The 21,000-nt window shown below is 35.7% G+C and overlaps 1 protein-coding gene across 2 annotated transcripts in view; it reads right to left on the bottom strand.

Annotated features, from left to right (window-relative positions):
* Positions 1 to 21,000, bottom strand: part of LOC128994097 (muscle M-line assembly protein unc-89-like) — a 264,007-nt gene that overhangs the window by 5,461 nt on the left and 237,546 nt on the right. For both annotated transcript variants that reach the window (XM_054418357.1, XM_054418358.1), the window contains 2 exons: positions 7,152 to 7,317; positions 197 to 336 (listed from right to left, as the gene is read on the bottom strand). In XM_054418357.1, the coding sequence (XP_054274332.1) occupies positions 197 to 336; positions 7,152 to 7,317 (306 nt within the window). The remainder of the gene's footprint in view (positions 1 to 196; positions 337 to 7,151; positions 7,318 to 21,000) is intronic.

The following is a 21,000-nucleotide window of genomic DNA, read 5'->3' as shown; positions in this document are numbered from 1 at the left end:
AGAGTGTGCTGATATAAAATACTGATTAATGTTGAATTTGCCGATTTATTAATTAAGTCAAACTGATAGAACAATACCAGTAGTTGGTTTTCTTTGTAAACAATAGCACCTTTCATGTCACATAAACTATTGTATATCGAGAGGAGCAAATTCTGTCTGTGTTTTGAATGTCTACCTAGCTATGTCTACAAAGTACCTGTGTGGGGCAACTGTAGTGTGAAGGGGAAGGACTCAGCGCTGCTCTCACTGGCTCCGTGGATGTTCTCTGCTCTCACCCTGAACAGATAAGTCTGTCCTGGAGTCAGTCCTCGGACCACATGTGACAGTGAGTGGCATCTAGACAGAAGACACAGAGGGTGTTAGATCAGGCTTACGTTTTACCCGTTACCGACAGTAATAATCCAAGGCATGTAAAGAAGATGCATCGGAGATGGTGAATAACTTAAGACCTAGGCTAAGTTAATTTCAGACAGTTATTAGGCAAATAAAACTACTAATTTACAATAAATTAAATTTAGTGGATGTTGGCTGTGTATTTATACAAAAAATTGTTATTTACCTACCTCGATCAGGTTACAATCATAATAACAATAGCCTCTTAGTTACAAACCTAACTGTTGAGCATTAAACTTGAGGAACAGCTGTTAAATTAGAATTCACATTTAAAACCGATATAATTAAAGAAAGTTGGTCAGAATCTCTAGATATTTGAAAGTGAACTCTAAAAACAATTGAAACGCTAGCCAGACAAAGACCTAAAGGAAATGGCCTTTTTAGTTACCACTATCCCTTCGCTAGATCATAAGCTTTACAATGACACATCAATCGTAAAATCGGTTAAGTAGGGCAGGTGAAAAAGGGATTATCTAGGTTACGTACCTTATGCAGTCAAAACAGTTCTGATACAGTCACTAAAGGACGATGCGCATTTCAGAGCTTTTAAGCTCTATCTTCAGGTCCGTGGATACATTTTTGTCAATTCATCTTGCAGATTCGTCAAAATATTTAAACATTAAAAACACATAACACAAACACATAATTCATTACGTTTATACAGGTACTGTACATGTGCCGGCCGGCTATTAGTGCGTGGAACAAGTGTAAAAATCTTTCACTTCCGGAGACCAGCACCATACTTTGGGAATCGACTAAATACATGTGAAAGAGTGAAAATCAGCCGGGAGGCAAGCTTTAAAATAATTAGGTCACGGGCAGTGACGTCATCAAAATGGCCGCTCAGCCAATAACAATAATGTCGCATATCTCGTAAACCGCGTAACCGATTTTGACGTATGACATCTTATTTGAAAGGTCTAATCATTATCTATAAAAAAGGTTATTACACCTTTAGCGGTTAAACCAACGGTTTCTTTGTATTTTAGAAAATATTAATTTTTTACGCCCCACAAAATGGATTTTTGCATTTATCATTTGGAAAAATTAAAATAATCAAAATTTACTTTCCACCGTTGAATCCAGCTTTAAAAGATGAACAATTTAGTATTTTGAATCATCACTCTATGTATATTGGTTACCGAGATATTGTAAGTGGTAAACACAGAACACTCTGTCCTCTATGTTATTCTTATGGGAAAAATAACATACTTTATCTCAGCTATTTTTTAACGTATCTTAATAGAACTTGGTATGTGGTTTAACCTAGTTGAGCTACTTGATAATGACTATAAAATATTTATATTTTACATTTACATAGCAGCAAACCTACATACTCATTTCCCATATTATTCATATGGCAAATATTTATGCATGATTATTTATGAACATTGTACCGTACTTTCTCAGCTTTTCCTTACTTTACAGCTTTAGACCTTTTCGGGAGTTTTCAGGACTCAGATTTACTGAACACTTGTAGGAATTATATGATACATTTATTATTCTCAGAACTGTTTACAAAAACTATTGACAAATGACTTCTACTTCGAAACCCCATAGACCAGCGCAATCTATTAGGCGGTCCCTTGACCTCTTGGTCGATCGGCTCGAGACCCCTCTGTCCTGTTTTGCTATCCTGGGTTCCCCACGTTGGTTCTCCTTCCTGACGCTGTCCCGTCGGCTAATCCTATCGACACGGCTCCTGCAGTCCTCAACTGGCTCCGTCTCGGAAAATACTGAGTGGGTTACTATCCCAAACGCAGCAGCTACAGTCGGTTTTGCCCGTTCCGTTGGCAGATGCAGACTGCCGTCTCTCCCAGACAACTCTTTCTCTTCTTAAATAGTGGAGGTGTGCCTCTTCATCCCCCTCCAGACGAAACCATGGTCCCGGGAGGCAGCTTTTTTGGCCACCGGGGACTTAAACTGAAATAAAACGGATGCCGGGGCTCAACACGCCTCTAGTGCGAGGTGTACCGGGCTCAGCACGCCTCTAGTACTGGGGTGCCGGGGTTTAACACGCCTCCACTGCGGGGGTGCCGGGGCTCAACACGATTCTAGTGCTGGGGTGTACCGGGCTCAGCACGCCTCTAGCACTGGGGTGTCAGGGCTCAGCCCGCCTCTAGTACTGGGAAATGAAATGAAATGAAAAAAGTGCTTTATTGTACAAATTACATAATAGTCTACCTCCATATGTACAACATATACAAAACTAACTTGCACATAAAATAAAATACATAGGTACTGCTAAAATAAAAAACTTAACACTTATTTAAACAATGGTCAATGTTGACCATTACTGGGCGTCTCTAGTACTGGGGTTCCAGGGCTCAGCACGCCTCTAGTACTGGGGTGTACCGGGCTCAGCACGCCTCTAGTGCGGGGGTGCCGGGGCTCAAAACGCTTCTAGTGCATACCCCACCGGTGGCCCCTACCGACGGGGTCGGGCCCGGAGGCCCAACATGTCGAAGTCCCCCGAGAATGCTCCTTATATAGGGTCGTAACCCGTAAGATGCTTGGAGAGTTGGGGTAAGTACCCAGTATCCGCCCCCGGCCGAAAGTACTGGGCACTTGTCCCTAATCACTTTCCCTCAGTACTTTTCCCTCGGGTCACTGAGCACCATTCCTCGGTGCTTTGGTGTTTTAGCCCATATTACATCACCCAACCTTGACCTTCTTAAACACTTCATTACAACATATGCTGTCAAAACTTGACGTTAAGCGTAATTTTAATTAATTATCGAAGTATTTGAAATTCCCTGAGTATGCAAGTTTTTAGTATTTTGCAGGTGGATTTTATATCAAATGGAGTGCAGCTTAATCTTGCCTTGAAATAGTTCGTTCCTCCGTCTGAATTATTTTCGGAATTTGTCTGGGGGAGATTCTCATCCAAGCATATAATATCAAGGCGTGGGTTTTTTCTTAGAAATTGAGACAAATATTTTGACACCTCAAACGTTGAAATTGGTCCACAAATAAGGGAGGAGTAGTGTTAACAAAAACGGCTTCATGTATTATAATTTTTTAATTTGTTAAAGTGAAATAACAGAGACGCCAAGCCGTATTTCATACTATTCTTCAGTTAAATACAAAGATTAATAAACAGTCTAATGATATGTAATAATATGTTTAAGTGAGGAATCCACAGTCCAAAGCCTGAAATGCGCTATTCTTCAGGTAGGGTAGCCACATAAAAACAATTCATAACTATGTTTTGAAAAGCCCAAAAGATTTTTACCAAAAAAAAAATACTATGAATATTATATTCTTCAGGTAACCACTTTAAAAATCTAAACGATCAATAACTATGTTTTAAAAAGCACAAAAGACGTCAAACCCTATATGAAAATTATTAGAAAAATGTAAACTCAAAAGAACAAAAACAACACGTTAATAAGGATTTTATCACGTTTCTTATTCAACAATTGCGACAAATTGCTATCAGATATCTTGTCGGTTATCAGTCTGACCAACCCAGGAAAAAAATATTTCCCAAAATAAAATTACTAATATTTATAAAACCCCCGTTGCAGTAGACCTGCATACTCAGTGAATTTCAAATGCTTCAATAATTAATTAAAATTAAGCTCAACGTCAAGTTTTTGTCAACATATGTTCATAAATAATCATGCATAAAAATTCGCGATACGAATAACATGGGAAATGAGTATGTAGGTTTGCTGTAAATGTAAAATATAAATATTTTATAGTCATTATCAAGTAGCTCAACTAGGTGAAATCACATACCAAGTTGTATTAAGATACGTTAAAAAATAACTGAGATATAGAATGTTATTTTTCCCATAAGGATAACATGGGGGACAGAGTGATCTGTGTTTACTACTTACAATATCTCGGTAACCAATATACATAGAGTGATGATTCAAAATACTAAATTGTTCATCTTTTAAAGCTGGATTCAACGGTGGAAAGTAAATTTTGATTATTTTAATTTTTCCAAATGATAAATGCAAAAATCCATTTTGTGGGGCGTAAAAAATTAATATTTTCTAAAATACAAAGAAACCGTTGGTTTAACCGCTAAAGGTGTAATAACCTTTTTTATAGATAATGATTAGACCTTTCAAATAAGATGTCATACGTCAAAATCGGTTACGCGGTATACGAGATATGCGACATTATTGTTATTGGCTGAGCGGCCATTTTGATGACGTCACTGCCCGTGACCTAATTATTTTAAAGCTTGCCTCCCGGCTGATTTTCACTCTTTCACATGTATTTAGTCGATTCCCAAAGTATGGTGCTGGTCTCCGGAAGTGAAAGATTAATAGGTAATATGTTGCTTGTTCCACGCACTATATAGATCCCGACTGAGGAAGGAGTTGACTTGCTACCCTACCCCCACCTGTTGACCTTGAACTGTTGTTATCTTGGGTCTCTTAGACTGGCTATCATTGATACGGTTAAATAAAACATTGCAGCTGTATTTTAGTTTTTCATTTAACACTTCATTTGGGTTTGATTTAAAAGCGTTGTAAATATGTAGTTCCTCTATTGTTGACATATGTTGTGATTTTTTGCATTTGTAGAGAACTTCTAAGTTTTCATCAACACTTTTTATGTCATGATTACTATTTATCAAATGCTCTGCAAATTTAGATTTTTGGTTCTTTAATGTCGGTTTGGGAAGGTGTTCAGAATACCTTTTTTTGAATGAGCGGCCAGTTTGACCTATGTAAAACTTATTACATTGAGAACATTTTAATTTATAAATTCCAGTATTTTCATTTCTTTTAGTGCTGTGGATATTTAGGTGTTTACTTAATTTATTTGTGGTTCTGCATGAGAGTGTGATGTTTTGTTTTTTCATAGATTTAGATAGTGTATTGTGCAATGATTTTCCATATTCTATTGAGATAAACTTTTTCTGTTCAGGGGGATTGGTTTCAATGCGTTTTTCATTCCTGTTCTTTTTCTTGGAAATTATTTTGTTCACCATTTTACTTTCATATCCATTGGCCACTGCTATGTATTTTATTATATTTGTTTCAGTTTCAAAGTCGTCTGGATCCATGGGTATCGATAACAATCGATGAACCATACTATTGTAGGCCGCTAGTTTATGGGAGATGGGATGGTAAGATGTAGAGTGGATCGTGTGATCAGTAGCGGTTGGTTTCCTGTAAATGGAAAATTTTATATTCTGGCTCTCTTTTGTCAATGTTAAATCGAGAAAATTTATTTTACTTTCTTTTTCTGTTTCCAAAGTGAATTTGAGGTTAGGTGAGATTTTATTTAAATAATTGTTCAAGATTTCTAATTGTCTTGTGTTTCCTTTGTAAAAGACAATGGTATCGTCTACATATCTTTTATACAGTAGTATATTTTTGTAATATTTATTCTTATTTGATAGAATGTGGTTGTTCTCAACATTATTAAGGTATAGTTCGGACAGGAAACTAGATAATGGTGAACCCATAGTGAGGCCATCATTCTGAATGAAATATTTATTGTTATGCTGGAAATAATTCTGTGTTAAAATAGTAGTTAACAGGTTAATACATTCATCTATGGTTTCTCTGTTAATTTCTTGGTTTTTTATCAAATGTTCTTGAACTAATTCTATTGTAGGTGATATGGGCACATTTGTGTACAAATTCACTATGTCAAATGAAGCCATAGTGTATTGGGTTTTCTTATCAGTATTGTTTATTGTTTCCACTAGATCCGTACTATTTTTAATACTGTGGTTGTTGTCTATTGTTATGTTGTCTCTCAAAAACTTATCTAGCTTTTTGGCTACTTTATAAGATGGTGCGGACGTGAAATTCACTAATGGCCTAATGGGCATGTTTTCTTTATGAACCTTGGGAAGTCCTCTCATGGTCGGGGCCCTCGGGTCTATCATTTTTAGTTGTTTGATTTCATTTTTGGAAAAAAGATGTTGTATTTTATTCAAATCATTTAATAAGGTTTTATTAAATTTGTCTGTTGGATCATGATCTAATTGTTCGATATTGTTATTTTCTAAAAATTCATCTACCTTAATGTTATAGTCATGTATATTCATGATAACAATAGATTGGCCTTTATCAGCTTTTGTGGCAATACAATCGCTTTCTTTCAATTTGTCCTTTATACTCTCCAAAGTATTTTTAATGACTTTGTTTGGCAATTTGTTGGCATGTTTAATAATTTAATTAATTAATTAATTAATTAATTAATTTAATAGTTTAATTAATTTGTTTTTAATGTTTAAATATTTTGACGAATCTGCAAGATGAATTGACAAAAATGTATCCACGGACCTGAAGATAGAGCTTAAAAGCTCTGAAATGCGCATCGTCCTTTAGTGACTGTATCAGAACTGTTTTGACTGTATAAGGTACGTAACCTAGATAATACTTTGAATAACAGTTCAGGAGGCAAAATAATGAATAAAAGAAAAAGGGATGTTACAGATATGAGAAACCTTTTATTGTATTAAATATATAGTTGATTACATAACACAAGAGGTTCACAGTGTGGAAATTATCGTAGTTTGAAGACTGACAAAGTTGGACTATATTACAGAAGAGGAGATGATCGTTGTTCAAGACTTTTGTAATATATATACACTATACAGTATAACAAAAATTTCTTCTTACAAACTATTTTAACAGTTTCAACACGATTGAATTCAAATTGGAATAGTTTTATGAATACTGCTTCAACAATACAACAGTACAAAAAACCACTTGAATTAAGAAAAAAATGTTTTACCGCCAAATAAAAAAAAAATTAAATATTAGTGTATTCACCTGTCAGCAACCACATTCCACTGGTGTGACAGAGCTGTCCTCATCTCCACACTGTACCCGGTGATGACACAGCCTCCATCATAGGCGGGGCTGGACCAAGCCACGGTCACACAACCCGGCCCCGCGGCAGAGACACTGGGACGTGCAGCGGGGGCTTCTGGTGGACCTACAACACAGCGGGGCTTTGTATTACTAGCTGAGAACTGATTGATAAGTTTATATTGTGATCTTTTACTGTTCATAATTGGATTGTTGATTCAGTTGAATCCCCCAGTTAGCTAAACATATGATTACCCGTAAAAATGTTTAAAAAATAAAATCTGTTGGTTTATTTATTAATATGGCTTCATAAGGTGGCATGAGTGTAAATTTCAAATCAGCTTAAAATTGAGTGAGAAAATAATGAAGGTGGATAAGTGTTCGAAGGTTGTCAAAAGTAGTGTAAGGTCAGTATTGCCATGGTTAAAGCACAATGAGGTAAAGAAACAATCTCTTGGTGTTAAAATTTTGATAGCTACTTCATTGAAAATGATAAAATCGCTTAAGGCAAAAATGATTACTATTTGCTATCAAAGTTCAATAAAAATGCATTTTTCCAAAATTCAGTTTTTGAACCGATCAAGTTTTACAAGTTTTTGCTAACAAAATCAAAATAATCTTGAGATGGATTAAGTTGTCAAAATAAAAACCCATCCCATCCATTATACATTTTATATACAGTTACAATTAGAGTTGGTTCAACAACATTAATAAATAAATTTTGTAAATCATAAATTAATTACATGAAAAGGTTTTGTCATTTTTGTGATGGGCTGAAGAGTTTTCACTGAGCTAAGCTCGGCCCCCAGCAGCACAGGTGTTACTGTGAGGTCAACCAGACCTGACTGCATTATACAACAACGTACATATGGCAGTGGTTTAGACCAGGCTGGTGTCAGCTCATCTACCAGTACGTCTACCAGTCAGTACCAGTGTCTATGGGATGAATCTATAGCCTACCTCGGACCTCCCCTACAACACTACACAGCAGTACACACTGAGGGGTCAAGGATTAGAGGTTAAAAATATGCGGAAAAATGCCATTACTTAATCCATTGAGAAACCCATCAATTAGGCCTAATATTCTTATTATTACATAAAGGGACGCAACTGGATGTATTTGAACCAAAATGTGAGTGAAGACTGAGTGTGGAGTGGGATGCCATGACAAGCTTTGTAACAACCAATTTGTCAAAGTTCATAGATGTTGATAAAATTTAATGGATTTGTCAAGAAATTCATTATTCAAGATAGTTTTTCATTAATTTGACATACAGTGAATATGTTTGAAATAACAAATAATAACACTGATATGTATATTAAAAAAGATTTAGATTGGAAACTACCGTAAATCCATTATTTGAGTCTGTTAAATATAAACTAAACAACACTTACATTACTCTATATGGACTTCTGCTATGTATGTGTTCTGTGTAGGCATATTAAAGTTAAATATCAAAGGGAGAAAATGCAGTAAAATTTTAAATTATAAACAAAATCTTTTTCATTTTATAGGCCTAACTAAAAAAATTTTATTGATTGAAGTTGCTTAGGTCAAATAATTATAAAGTGATTCTAAAAAAAATAATAATTGCCGATGAATAAAACAATGATAACCCTTCTAGGATAAGATAGAATGTTAAGCTACATATTATATAAATGCTATAACTTAGGTCTATACATTGGTACACTCAGTGTGACAAAATTTTTTTGGTGTAAGTACAAAGTAAATGAAGTGTGGTGATGCATATCAAATGTTCCAAGTCTAAAAATTAGCTTCCCAAAAAGATATTTTATGTTTTTCAAAAATAACCATGCTTTTAAATTTAATACAGCAATTACTCAATTACCTGTATATGGATTTGCGGAAATAATGTATTTTTCGTGTTCTACATTAAATTTATTTGAACAAGAATAATAGGAAATGACAGAGGATCAGTTGTAAAAACTCCATTGCAAATAGCTTCAAAGATAAAAATTAAGATGTTTGATAAACATTTTAAAAACAATGGTCTATTGCATTTTTCACACCCTGTATACAAGAAAGTGTCGGAATATGTTAAATATTGCTCCATTTTATAAGCTTTCCAACCATATGCTACACCATTGAGCTTTATGTCTGCTTATGTAGCTTTAGTGGTTTGAAGACTACAAAGCATGGTGTCTTTAACATTTAAAACATAGAAAGTCGGCATATAAGCAAAAGTTGTATTTTTGTTTCAGCTTGAACAGTAAAAACAGTAAAAAAGATCCTTGTTTTCTGGCATTCAAACCACTAAAACAAAAACAAAATATATCTAAACCTCAATAGTGTAGCATATGGTTGGAAAGCTTATAAAATAGCGCAGTTTTTAACATATTCCGACACTTTCTTGTATACAGGGTGTGAAAAATGCAATAGACCATTGTTTTTAAAATGTTTATCAAACATCTTAATTTTTATCTTTGAAGCTATTTACAATGGAGTTTTTACAACTGATCCTCCGTCATTTTCTATTATTCTTGTTCAAATAAATTTAATGTAGAACACGAAAATGACATTATCTACTCAAATCCATATACAGGTAATTGAGAAATCGCTGTATTAAGTTTAAAAGCATGGTTATTTTTGAAAAACATAAAATATTTTTTTGGGAAGCTAATTTTTAGACTTGGAACATTTGATATGCATCATCACACTTCATTTACTTTGTACTTACACCAAAAAATTTGTGTCACACTGAGTACCAATCACCCTGTACATCCAAGTGACAAGTCTAAGATAAAGTAACAATTCTTTTCGTGTCTATAAAATAAGCAAGCTACAAGAACAGCTTGATAAAAAAAAACTAGAATTTCATCCAGATTCAATTGATAAACATTAGAAACAAGAAAATTCAGTTAATACAAGTTGTACATATTATCCAGTAAAAACATTGTACTGTAATTGTGTACAATCTACAATAACATTTTTGCTATTGTAAAGTGTAATTTGGTGTGAGAAAATTAGCACCATACTTCAAAAGTAGTCGCACTTAGAACATTTCCCCTCCCTGTCTTCAATGATGCAACAAACTCAACAATGAATGGAAACACGTCAGCGGTTGCTAGGTTACAACAATGACCGAAACCAGCTGTGAGTCATAATGACGTCATTCTTGTCATGATCAGCTGATCGTTTATCAGTCCAATCTGAGCCGGAACCGAACGTATAGTTCTTCTGTTTTGTTTCTAGTTATCTCTACGTTGTCGACGATTGCACAATAATGAATGATGAGGGCTGAGTGTAATAGGTTTCACAATAAAAAATATTGGGCTTGGGGAACTTATGGATTTTCGTGGGCTGAGTAAAAGATAAATGTTAGCATATCTTTTATCGATAGCGACGAATCAGTTTGTTTACAGATAAAGATAAACAGTAGTTAACCTTGACAACTGATTGCTTTGATTGCTTCACGAGTAATTTCCTAATAGGAAATTATTCCTAGGATATAAAAAATAATGCACTTGAAGAATATAAATTAAAGTAAAGTAAAGTAGATAGTTTTTTCCAGAACTTATATTTTTGTATCTGTACACTGAGACCATAGCCATAGAGTATATTATTCAGTTTCTAAATGTAATCTCTAATGTTGACATGATGACGTCATAACCGATAATCTTAAAATAATATTAAAGTTTAATCAAATATTTGATGTCACGACAAAACAATTGTATGTTACTGTTCCCCTTTACTAAGTCTAGTACCAAAGTTTGATTTCATAATTGATATGGTAAAAGATTCCCTTGCTTCCAAAAATAAAACAAAAGATTGTTTTTGTGTTAATTTGTTGTTAGTGAAAATGAATTCATCACCGATATTTTACATTCTAACTAAATGTAGGGCTGTTAATAAAGTGTTTAGTAGAGGTACAATATTAGCAACAAATAATTGGTTTATAGAAACATCTTTTACACACATAATTTCAGGAAAAATACATATTCACCGTTCTCTATTTTGTGTTGCGTAAGTTAATTATGTAGCGTATATTTTCGAACAATAACTGAGCTAAGACACAAGCAAGAGTCAAGAGATATTAATGTAACCGCAGAAACAATAGTTTATTTCTGTTGAATGTTGTAAGGCCCCGGCCACACGAGGCGGTTTAACCGCGCGAAGTTAAGCCACGCGAAGTTAAGGGCTTCGACAACACATTGAATCAAATGAGAGTGGCCACACGAGGCGAAGTTTAGCCGCATGTGCGGTTGAGCCGCAACATGTCGTCCCCCGACCGCGCGAAGTTAAGCCGCGTTGGAGGGGATGACACACGTACGTAGTCTTATGAGAGTGGCCACACGATACGGTTCGACCGCGCGGCAGCCGCGCTTATTGGAGATATTCTTCGGACATTTCCAGTGGGTTTTGAGTTTGTTTTGTGTATTTTTTACCGGTTGTGTGGTGTTCAAACAATGTTTGATACATATGAACTCCGAACTATGGTTTCGCATGTGCTCGTAAAAGGTTTGGAACACAAAAAATTGTTTTTTCCGTTATGAAGGGATGGACCCAATGATTTATGTTAACGTTCCAAATCACCACACGCTTTTAATGCACAAACTAACATAAGTGTTTCGCATATGACTAAAAAGAGTGAACTGAACTATGTTTTAATAGAGTACTGATACTGGGAAAACCCAACAGGAAGCGGTTCATCCGCCCCGTGTGGCCAGGTACTTCGCGCGGCTTAACTTCGCGCGAAGATAAGCCGCGCGGCTTAAATTCGCCTCGTGTGGCCGGGGCCTAACAACAAGTAATTTTCAATGAAAACTGTTCGCAGATATAAGGAAAACCCCAAAGCTAAGTGTAAATACAAATCTTGCGGGGATTACTGACAAGATATGTGCTGTGTGATTGTTATGATTGTTTCCTGGGGCCTCATGCAAGAAGGCTAGAATTACCATTTACTAAGCTGATAACGAAGCCTTTCTAGAATTTAAAAGTATCAGTTTTCTCTCACCCTTTTAGACACGTACACCATTTGTACAACTTACAACTCCAGCCCAAAATTATTATGTTTGTTGTCTCTATAACGTATAGCATACCTAATTTATCTCCATTCATACTTTGCTTAAAATACCTCCCTTCGTATGGTCGCCATTTCACTTTTCTGTTTATGACGGAAATTTAACCTAGAAACTACATAAGTTGAGCATGAGCGAAAACAATTTCAGATCTAATATGTGTATATTACTCGTTTTGTTATTATCAGTGGTTTTCGTGAATGGAGTAACCCAAATTTAACTCACAAATCAAGATTAAGATAACCCCACACATATTCTTTTACAACACTTCACATTAGAAAAAACAATTTTACATAGACAATTACTCATCAATTTACTAATTTGATGTTTATTTCCCATGTGATCCGATGGATGGTAACCAATTAGTCGGCTTAATCATTAATCACCACTAATAAATACAATTAAACCAGTCTCGCCGGTATCCGTTACCCAGACGGAAAACCCGCGGAGTCGCCTAGACACAGTTACGATCGTCTTGTCTTGTAGCGTCGTTAAAAACCTATCTAGTCACCGGTCATTCTGTCAGCTGAACTGATAAGGTTCTGGGAAAATATTGGATGGGACAAACCGGGGAAACCTTCATTGAGTTAAAACGGTGGCGCAATGTTTGTTTAGAGTTAGACTGACATCAAAGACCTAAGGATGTTTTGGTAGCTTTTTAACTTCTAACTATGAAATTTGGATTTCTTAGATTTTATAAAATCACAAAATGTGAAAACTACTACTTTACTAATAAAGCATAGGTTCTTCAGAGTTAGTGATATATAGCAGAATTTTTTAAGCTCATTCCTCGTTCTTCTAAAAATAAAACAACAACAAAATCATGTCTATTTATTGCATACATTGGTGAACTAGTACAACAACAATAAAATAAAACATAAACAATAAAATACAAAATTAAACAACTATTTCGAGGGTCATAATTATTTCTATTCCTTCGGACCTTACGATGTTTATTGTAAGGGTTTTTTTAACGCAACCCAAATCATAAATACAGAGATTTCACGGACAAAACAAGTTCACATGTTGGTAAACCTGCTTCCCTTTAGGTTCATTCATCTTATATCCGTTTATGCCAAGAAATGTGTGTAGTTATGTTTTATGCGATATTCCAGTACACCTACTAAACCAACTAGGCATACAGGTTTAAAAACTGTAAAGATAATAAATCATATTATTTTTCCAAATGTATCATCATACGTTTATTGCGTTTGAGAGAAAAACCTGTAGAATCGTATTCCCAATAGCCTAGATTCCCTCTAACACTAAACAGTGTAGAAAACCATGATACAACTTATACCAGCAAATAGATAATGAAGTTAGCTTATAAGCTTTTTGTATTCAAAAATATACGTGTAATTTACGTAATTATAACGTAAATACGTAAAACGTAATACGTAAAAATATACGTGTAATTTGGGTTGCGTTAACAACACACTGTATTTAAAGGAGCTATCGGATGCCTAAGATTATTCCGATGCATTACCAATTGACCGACTTTTCACTTGCTCGGTGAGTCAGTTAACCGACGGCATGGCTATCAAAGAGGATGTTTACGAAAACAAAATAAGCTTATTTAAAACGTCAACAATGTTAAGGAAGTCAAGTCGTGGATTATAAACTACTTCGATACGCATTGTGTTCTTATCGTATGAGAAACCCAAGGATTGTTGCGTGTCTTCAACGAAACGCTTTCCTTGTTAAACTCATCTCAAGGACAAGCCGAAAGAACTACAATTAAAACGTCCGCCGGTAAAAAGTAGCGCCTCATTAATTGATCGAAATTTGTTAACCTGAATCACTTCGGCTGTGTAAATTGAATGAATCTGTTTTAGCACTCTCTAGTCTCTATACTGTAACTGGGTTAGGCCTATATCTTGTCTTGGTAAGCAGACTACACATTACAAACTAACCTATCAATAAAAGATCGTTATTTTTAATACTGTATGTATTATAAAGCATGTCGGAGAAAAGTGAAACAGCCTATCACAGGATATAGCACGCTTTAGTAAAATAAATTATAAAATGTCAGTAAAAGGTTAAGAAAAAAAAACATAGTATGCAATAGTGTTACTGACTAAAATAAAATGTATTAATAGTTTTGTCGGTGGAATGTATAAACAATTTTAGGAAAAAATTCGCCCGTTCAAACGTAACCCGTATTAACAAGTTTAAATATTTTTTTAAACCTTTCGAGGGAAAGAAAAATCCCTATTTTGGCTACAAACCCCTGTTATCACAACGCAATCATTTTGTGGACAATGGTAAGCACATGATGAGAATCAGAAATGATTTTAACTTCATCAAATAACAATTTTAAATCAGGACACCATAAAAAGTGTGATTTCACCATGACACTAAATTTACTGTAGGTGAAAAACGAATGACAATGAAGGGGAAAGTAAAATTTGACATCGTGCATGCCCCTTCGTCCCAATTTTTTGTGGAGCCAGCTAAGAGCTAAGTGGGTATTGTGTTGTACGCCGGAAGAGAGCACGATCAAACAACACTATTTACTTATCCTGGCAATCGACCGAACTATGGCTACACTGCTACACTTCCCTCTCAACCTAGATAAAAAATATATACCCTTCTACGACACCGACACGGATGATAGTTTTCTTACTAGAAACGCCATCGGAGTTTTTTTCTAATCGGTTCTCGCAATAGATTTTTGTTTCTATAACTAAAACAGATAATGTGTCAAGTGTTAATTTTCAGATAATTAATGATTATGGATTTACATCGGGAATGAATTCAAAAGTGTAAAACCGATCACTTTGATAACCGTAGTACTTGCCGTCGTTATATATCTATCACAAGTGATAAGTGCGCGTCTTTTTTCTATCACCGGTGATAAGCACTTGTTCTTATCGGGAGATAAGCCGATCTATTAGATATCCGCGTTATACGAGTACAGTACATCTATATCACAGTAGACACTCGAAAAATGTTCTTTAAGAAAACATTTTTTAGATACTAACCAAAGGTACAACAAGTAAATGTTGTATTTTAGCACAGAACAGTTAAGATAGTTACACTTAATTTCACCCTAGATGAGTCAATTTTAATTTTTTACAGAATACTTTTTGTTGGTAGAAATTACTGTATATGTGACGGAGTAGACTTCAGTTACGTGTCAAATTATCGAGGTCGGCTCGTGTTGGAAAAAAACACATCAGTGAAACTAACCGGCTAAATAAACACAACACAGGCACGTCAAAATAAACATAACACAGACAAGCGTGACATTTGATCAAATATCTGACTCATCATCATCTACGGATATCATCGCCATAGCTAAATCAAGTATTTCGGAAATTAGTATTTTTTAAACGATCATTTAACTGCGTCTGACATAAAGAGCAGAAAAAAATTAAGAACTTATTTCTGTAATTGCTTTGTCCTTTTTCCATTAAAAACACTTTCTAAGAAATGAATTTTACCCTTTGATGCAACAAGCCCATTAAAAATGACATTATCTCCTCCATTTATAACTAAAAATTTGCTGCTGCAAGGAACACAACTAAATTTATTTTGTTTCAATTTTAAAACCCTGCAAAAAGTCTCGATTTCTGAACAATATTGTTGACATGAATATAAAATATAATTGATGTCCCAAACGAGAAACTTAATAGTACATAAATCAATTAAGTTAACACAAAATAACAAAACATTTTTTTCATCTTTTGATTTTAGCTTATTTCTCATTATTGGGAATAATTATTAAGCTATTACTGTATAGTTCTGTGGTAAGACCTGGTCCTGGTAAGCAATGATTTACTTATTAATTTCGATGACCCCTGAGGCAATAAACACCATCCTCAAATTGACATATACATAGTATGTCATGTCAGTATGTGTGTTCTTATAAATCATCCGATTTTTATGATATTTGGTACAAAACTGTTTAAACCTTTTGAACCAGCATGATCAGACTACGGGACCGGGGTTTTATGAAGGTAAAAATATCGGTTACTTTTTACACTCAAAACATACAAGTGCTTCAATTAATTTTTTTATTATCAATTACCATTTTTTTATTATAAAATAATTAATGGTTTCCTACAAAAAAAACTTTTAAAAACTGTTAACTTAATGTACATTTTCATGTTATTCTTGAGCAGAATCTTATATACGGTATTAAAAAACTTTTGCAAAACTTAGATAGCCTGACCATACTACTAGACTGAATTACACGCGGTTGGTACCAAATGAAAGATCCTGTAGATGTGGTGAATCCCTTTATAAATTAAAATAGGCTAAAAAATAAGCACAAAAATGAATTTGAAATAAAAAATGACGGGCCTTATGGGTTGCCATGGTGGTGACAAAATAACAACAAAATATTAACAGAAAAGCCAAACAAATTCCAATCGCATGTTTTATTTACAGTGTGGGGTGAAAAGAAAATAGAGAAGTCTGCAGATTAAATATTTTTGGTTTTTGGGGTTTTCGACCATGGGGCGACCTTTAGGAACCAATATAAAAATAAACTTTTCTTATGGAGATTTAACATGGGGCTAATTTTTGGCTCACGACAACCACCCTGACCATACTACTACTGGACCGATTTACACAAGGGGTGGACCAAAAGAAAGGTTATCGGTCCTATATGTGCAGGTTTTATTTGTATTTTGAGAATATTTATGTTAATTGGTTCAAAAATGGAAGCATTTTTATTGAAAATCTTTTTTCTCAGCTCCTGTGTATCGCAGGAAAAATGTATGAATACTGTTAGAAATATATTTAACAGTAGATGTGCCTAATCCCTTTATAAATTGAAGAAAAGCTAAAAAAAGCACAACAAATAAATTTTAAATTTTAAAAAAATAACATGGGCCTTATGGGTTGCCATGTTGGTGACGAAACAGAAAATCAAAACAAAAATGGAATAAATTCCAATCACGTGTTTTTTTTTTACACCGTGGGGTTAAAATAGAGAAGTTTGCACAATTTATACTTTTTGTTGAGTTTTCCCCACGGGGCAAACTCTAGTATGCTTTCTTTCATGTATTTTGATCAGATTTGGCTAATGTAATTATTTCATACTAAGCTATTAACATTTTATTTTTTAAAGTCACTTTTTATTACCATCCCTGTAACAGCAAACTTTAAATAGGGAATACATTCGACATATTTTAGGACTTATTTAGAGCAAATCTGATAAGGAAAATGAAAATTATTTGCTTGGACTCAGGTTTGCTGTGGTATATGAACTCATTACACTTACTTATTTATTTCTTGTAACATATTTTTTACATTGAAAAATATAAACAAAATACTTTTTTGAAAAAATTAATAAGGAAAAATATGAGTACCCGGTATCATGAAACAATACAATACTTATCACAAACCATTATATACACACTAAAGTAAATTTTCACTGAACTAAAGAAAAAAAGAATAGTTGAATAACATAATTTTAATCTACAACTAGTGAGACATTGTATTAGAATTATTTGTGATAAATTTGCTTAAAACAAAATGGAATTAAAAATTTATTAATGAATATTGCACTTTAATACCTATATAACGAAGTTGAGGTCCCATGTTAAATTATCCAAAAAATAAATTACACAGACTAACACATTACTGTTTCAAGCACAAGCTACAACAGTTCACTGAACAATGTATGACACTCGAGCTCACTCACAGACTCACTGATCACTGACTAGTGACTGACTGGTTGGAGAAGAGAGCCAGTGATCATCCTAGACACTAGACAGGTGTTCCGACAAAGTAGGGGGGGGGGGGGTAGAGGGGGACTTATCATTTGACTATCTCTGCTTCTCCAGCCACATTCCTAGACCTGACCAAGATGCTACATGGGCATGGAGGCTAGACAACATTTACTGCAGTGGGGATAAAAATATCTGATGGCAGCATTTTGATGTTTGTAATACACATTAGCATAAAGGGGATTAAGAAGTGTCATGGAAATACATGTATGTCAGTGAAAAAATATAGCACCTTGAAAGATATAATATTGTTGTCTGATTTGCATTGAGATTGTTTGACTAACAAAATATGATTTACTTGAGTGAAACCACGTTTTCATTTTTTCTGGGATATTTTAAATAAAGGTATTTTTAATTTTTTGAAAGAGAGTTATCTTTAAATTTTGGTAGTATAAAAATCTTCTTTATAATCATAGGACAGTGATCAATAGAATGTTTGGTAAATTGAAATTTGGTAAATTGAAAACTCAATGTCCAAGCAATAATATTTAACAAAAGATTTAAGCAAGAAAATGCTTAGCTTCTGATGGAGTTTTATATTTTCCTAGCAAAAAATCTAAATATCCAACGAAAACAAAAAGAAAATAGGTCATATATAACAGAGCATAAACCAGCCAGAAATATTAAATCATATGGTGTATTAGATTATTAATATTCCAAAAAGAATAAACTATGCTAAAATGGAAAATGCAGAATATTCCATGTATCATCTTTTTACACTAGCTATCTAAACTAGTAAATCAAATATGGTTTGGTTAATTTAAAGGCCCTAAACTCAGAAGTGGCTTTCTTTAGACTAGAAGCTAATTCAAAATCTAGCATGATACAAAATTAATTAGGGATGGACGGGTCCCGAAATTTCGGGAATTTTTCGGGAAAAAAATATTCCCGATTATCGGGACGGGATTACATTTGACTCGGGAATTTTTCGGGACGGGATTTGGTCCGATCGTCGGCGATTTTTCCGCTTCGCGAGTGCCGATAACGCCGTTATTGCGAGCGGTAGGTCCGCGAACGCAGGAGACGAAGTCATACCGACGATCGCGCCGTGACCGCGAGTCATGAGATCGCGCCGTGACCGCGGAGTCATGCTGACGATCGAGCCGTGATCGCGAGTCATACCGACGATCGCGCCGTGACCGCAAGTCATACCGACGATCATGCCGTGACCGCGAGTCATGACGATGATCGCGCCGTGACCGCGGAGTCATACTGACGATCGAGCCGTGATCGCGAGTCATACCGACGATCGCGCCGTGACCGCGAGTCATACCGACGATAACCCCGTGACCGCGGAGTCATACCGACGTTCGCGCCGTGACCGCGAGTCATACCGACGATAGCGCTGTGACCGCGAGTCATACCGACGATCGCGCCGTGACCGCGAGTCATGGCGACGAAAGCGCCGTGACCGCGGAGTCATGCTGACGATCGAGCCGTGTTCGCGAGTCATACCGACGATCATGCCGTGACCGCGAGTCATACCGACGATAACCCCGTGACCGCGGAGTCATACCGACGATCGCGCCGTGACCGCGAGTCATACCGACGATAACCCCGTGACCGCGGAGTCATACCTAAGTTCGCGCCGTGACCGCGAGTCATACCGACGATAGCGCTGTGACCGCGAGTCATACCGACGATCGCGCCGTGACCGCGAGTCATGGCGACGAAAGCGCCGTGACCGCGGAGTCATGCTGACGATCGAGCCGTGTTCGCATACCGACGATCATGCCGTGACCGCGAGTCATACCGACGATAACCCCGTGACCGCGGAGTCATACCGACGATCGCGCCGTGACCGCGGAGTCCTACCGACGATCGCGCCGTGACCGCGAGTCATGACGACGATCGCGTCGTGACCGCGAGTCATACCGACGATCGCGCCGTGATCGCGAGTCATGACGACGATCTCGCCGTGACCGTGAGTCATACAGACGATCACCCCGTGACCCGCGAGTCACAAGTTACTATAGGTACCTGTAAATTGTTACCCATTTTTTGGTTTTTATAGATCAGTGCCACAAATGGTAAAAATTGATTTCGTATGTCTTTTTTTGGTAACTGCAATACAGTACTTTCTTTTTATGCACAGAAAAAAATCCCGTCCCGTCCCGTCCCGAAAATTGGGAAGGAAATAAAAATCCCGTCCCGTCCCGTCCCGAACTAAAAATTCAATCCCGTCCATCCCTAAAATTAATTATATATTTTGGGTTTCTTTGGATACCAACTCAAGCCATAAATTTCATTTTTGAACTGCAAATACAGCCATGATGTGTAATAGAAGTCTTATAACAAAACTAGCTCTATTATCAGGCAGCAACAAACTGTTCAAGGATGTATGAAAATAAGGCATTTGCAACAGCAATACCATAGCAATTTTCTTAAGGGTCACGAAAACAACCCCTCTAAGCTGTTTTTCAACTATCTGCAAGCTTTCTCCGTGGATTTTTATTTGCCCATATGAGTGAGTTGGTGGAAAAACTTTTCAGAAAGTATGGTAGAAAAGGGACAACCATTTACCAGACTTTCTACAGCATCAACAATGCAATCACCCATCTCATCCATGATTGGCCAGCAGCATCATACTGCTGATAATCACAATCTCAGAAACCATAACTACCTAACATAAGGACTTACTAATGACTGTCCCGAGTATAAACTTTGCCAAAAGACAAGAATATTTGTCCAGGATAGTGGAAGACTTGAGGGGAAGAAAGCAATTTTTGTTAGAAGCAACCAGAAAACAAATTAGATTCTTTCATTGAATAAAAGATCCTGGACCTATTAAAATCAACAGTCTGAACGATTGCTAACGTTTAAAGATACTTCACTGTAGAATGGGAGTTGCTGGTCATCAATTTGATAAGTTCCTTTGTTTTACCTTTTTATTTAGGTAGGCTATCTTATTTTTTTTGATTTTGGAATAGATAGTGAATTTTTGTGTTGAGGTGAATTGAGCTCAAGAATAAGAACTTTCAGCGATTCAAAAACGATTCATATCGATAAATGGTCTTGTTTGATGCTTA

Source organism: Macrosteles quadrilineatus, unplaced genomic scaffold (assembly GCF_028750875.1).
Source record: "Macrosteles quadrilineatus isolate MER2022 unplaced genomic scaffold, UCM_ALF_1.0 Scaffold_5__1_contigs__length_97177068, whole genome shotgun sequence".
In the NCBI taxonomy this organism is placed as follows: domain Eukaryota; kingdom Metazoa; phylum Arthropoda; class Insecta; order Hemiptera; family Cicadellidae; genus Macrosteles; species Macrosteles quadrilineatus.
This window is presented reverse-complemented; position numbering and strand designations above follow the sequence as displayed.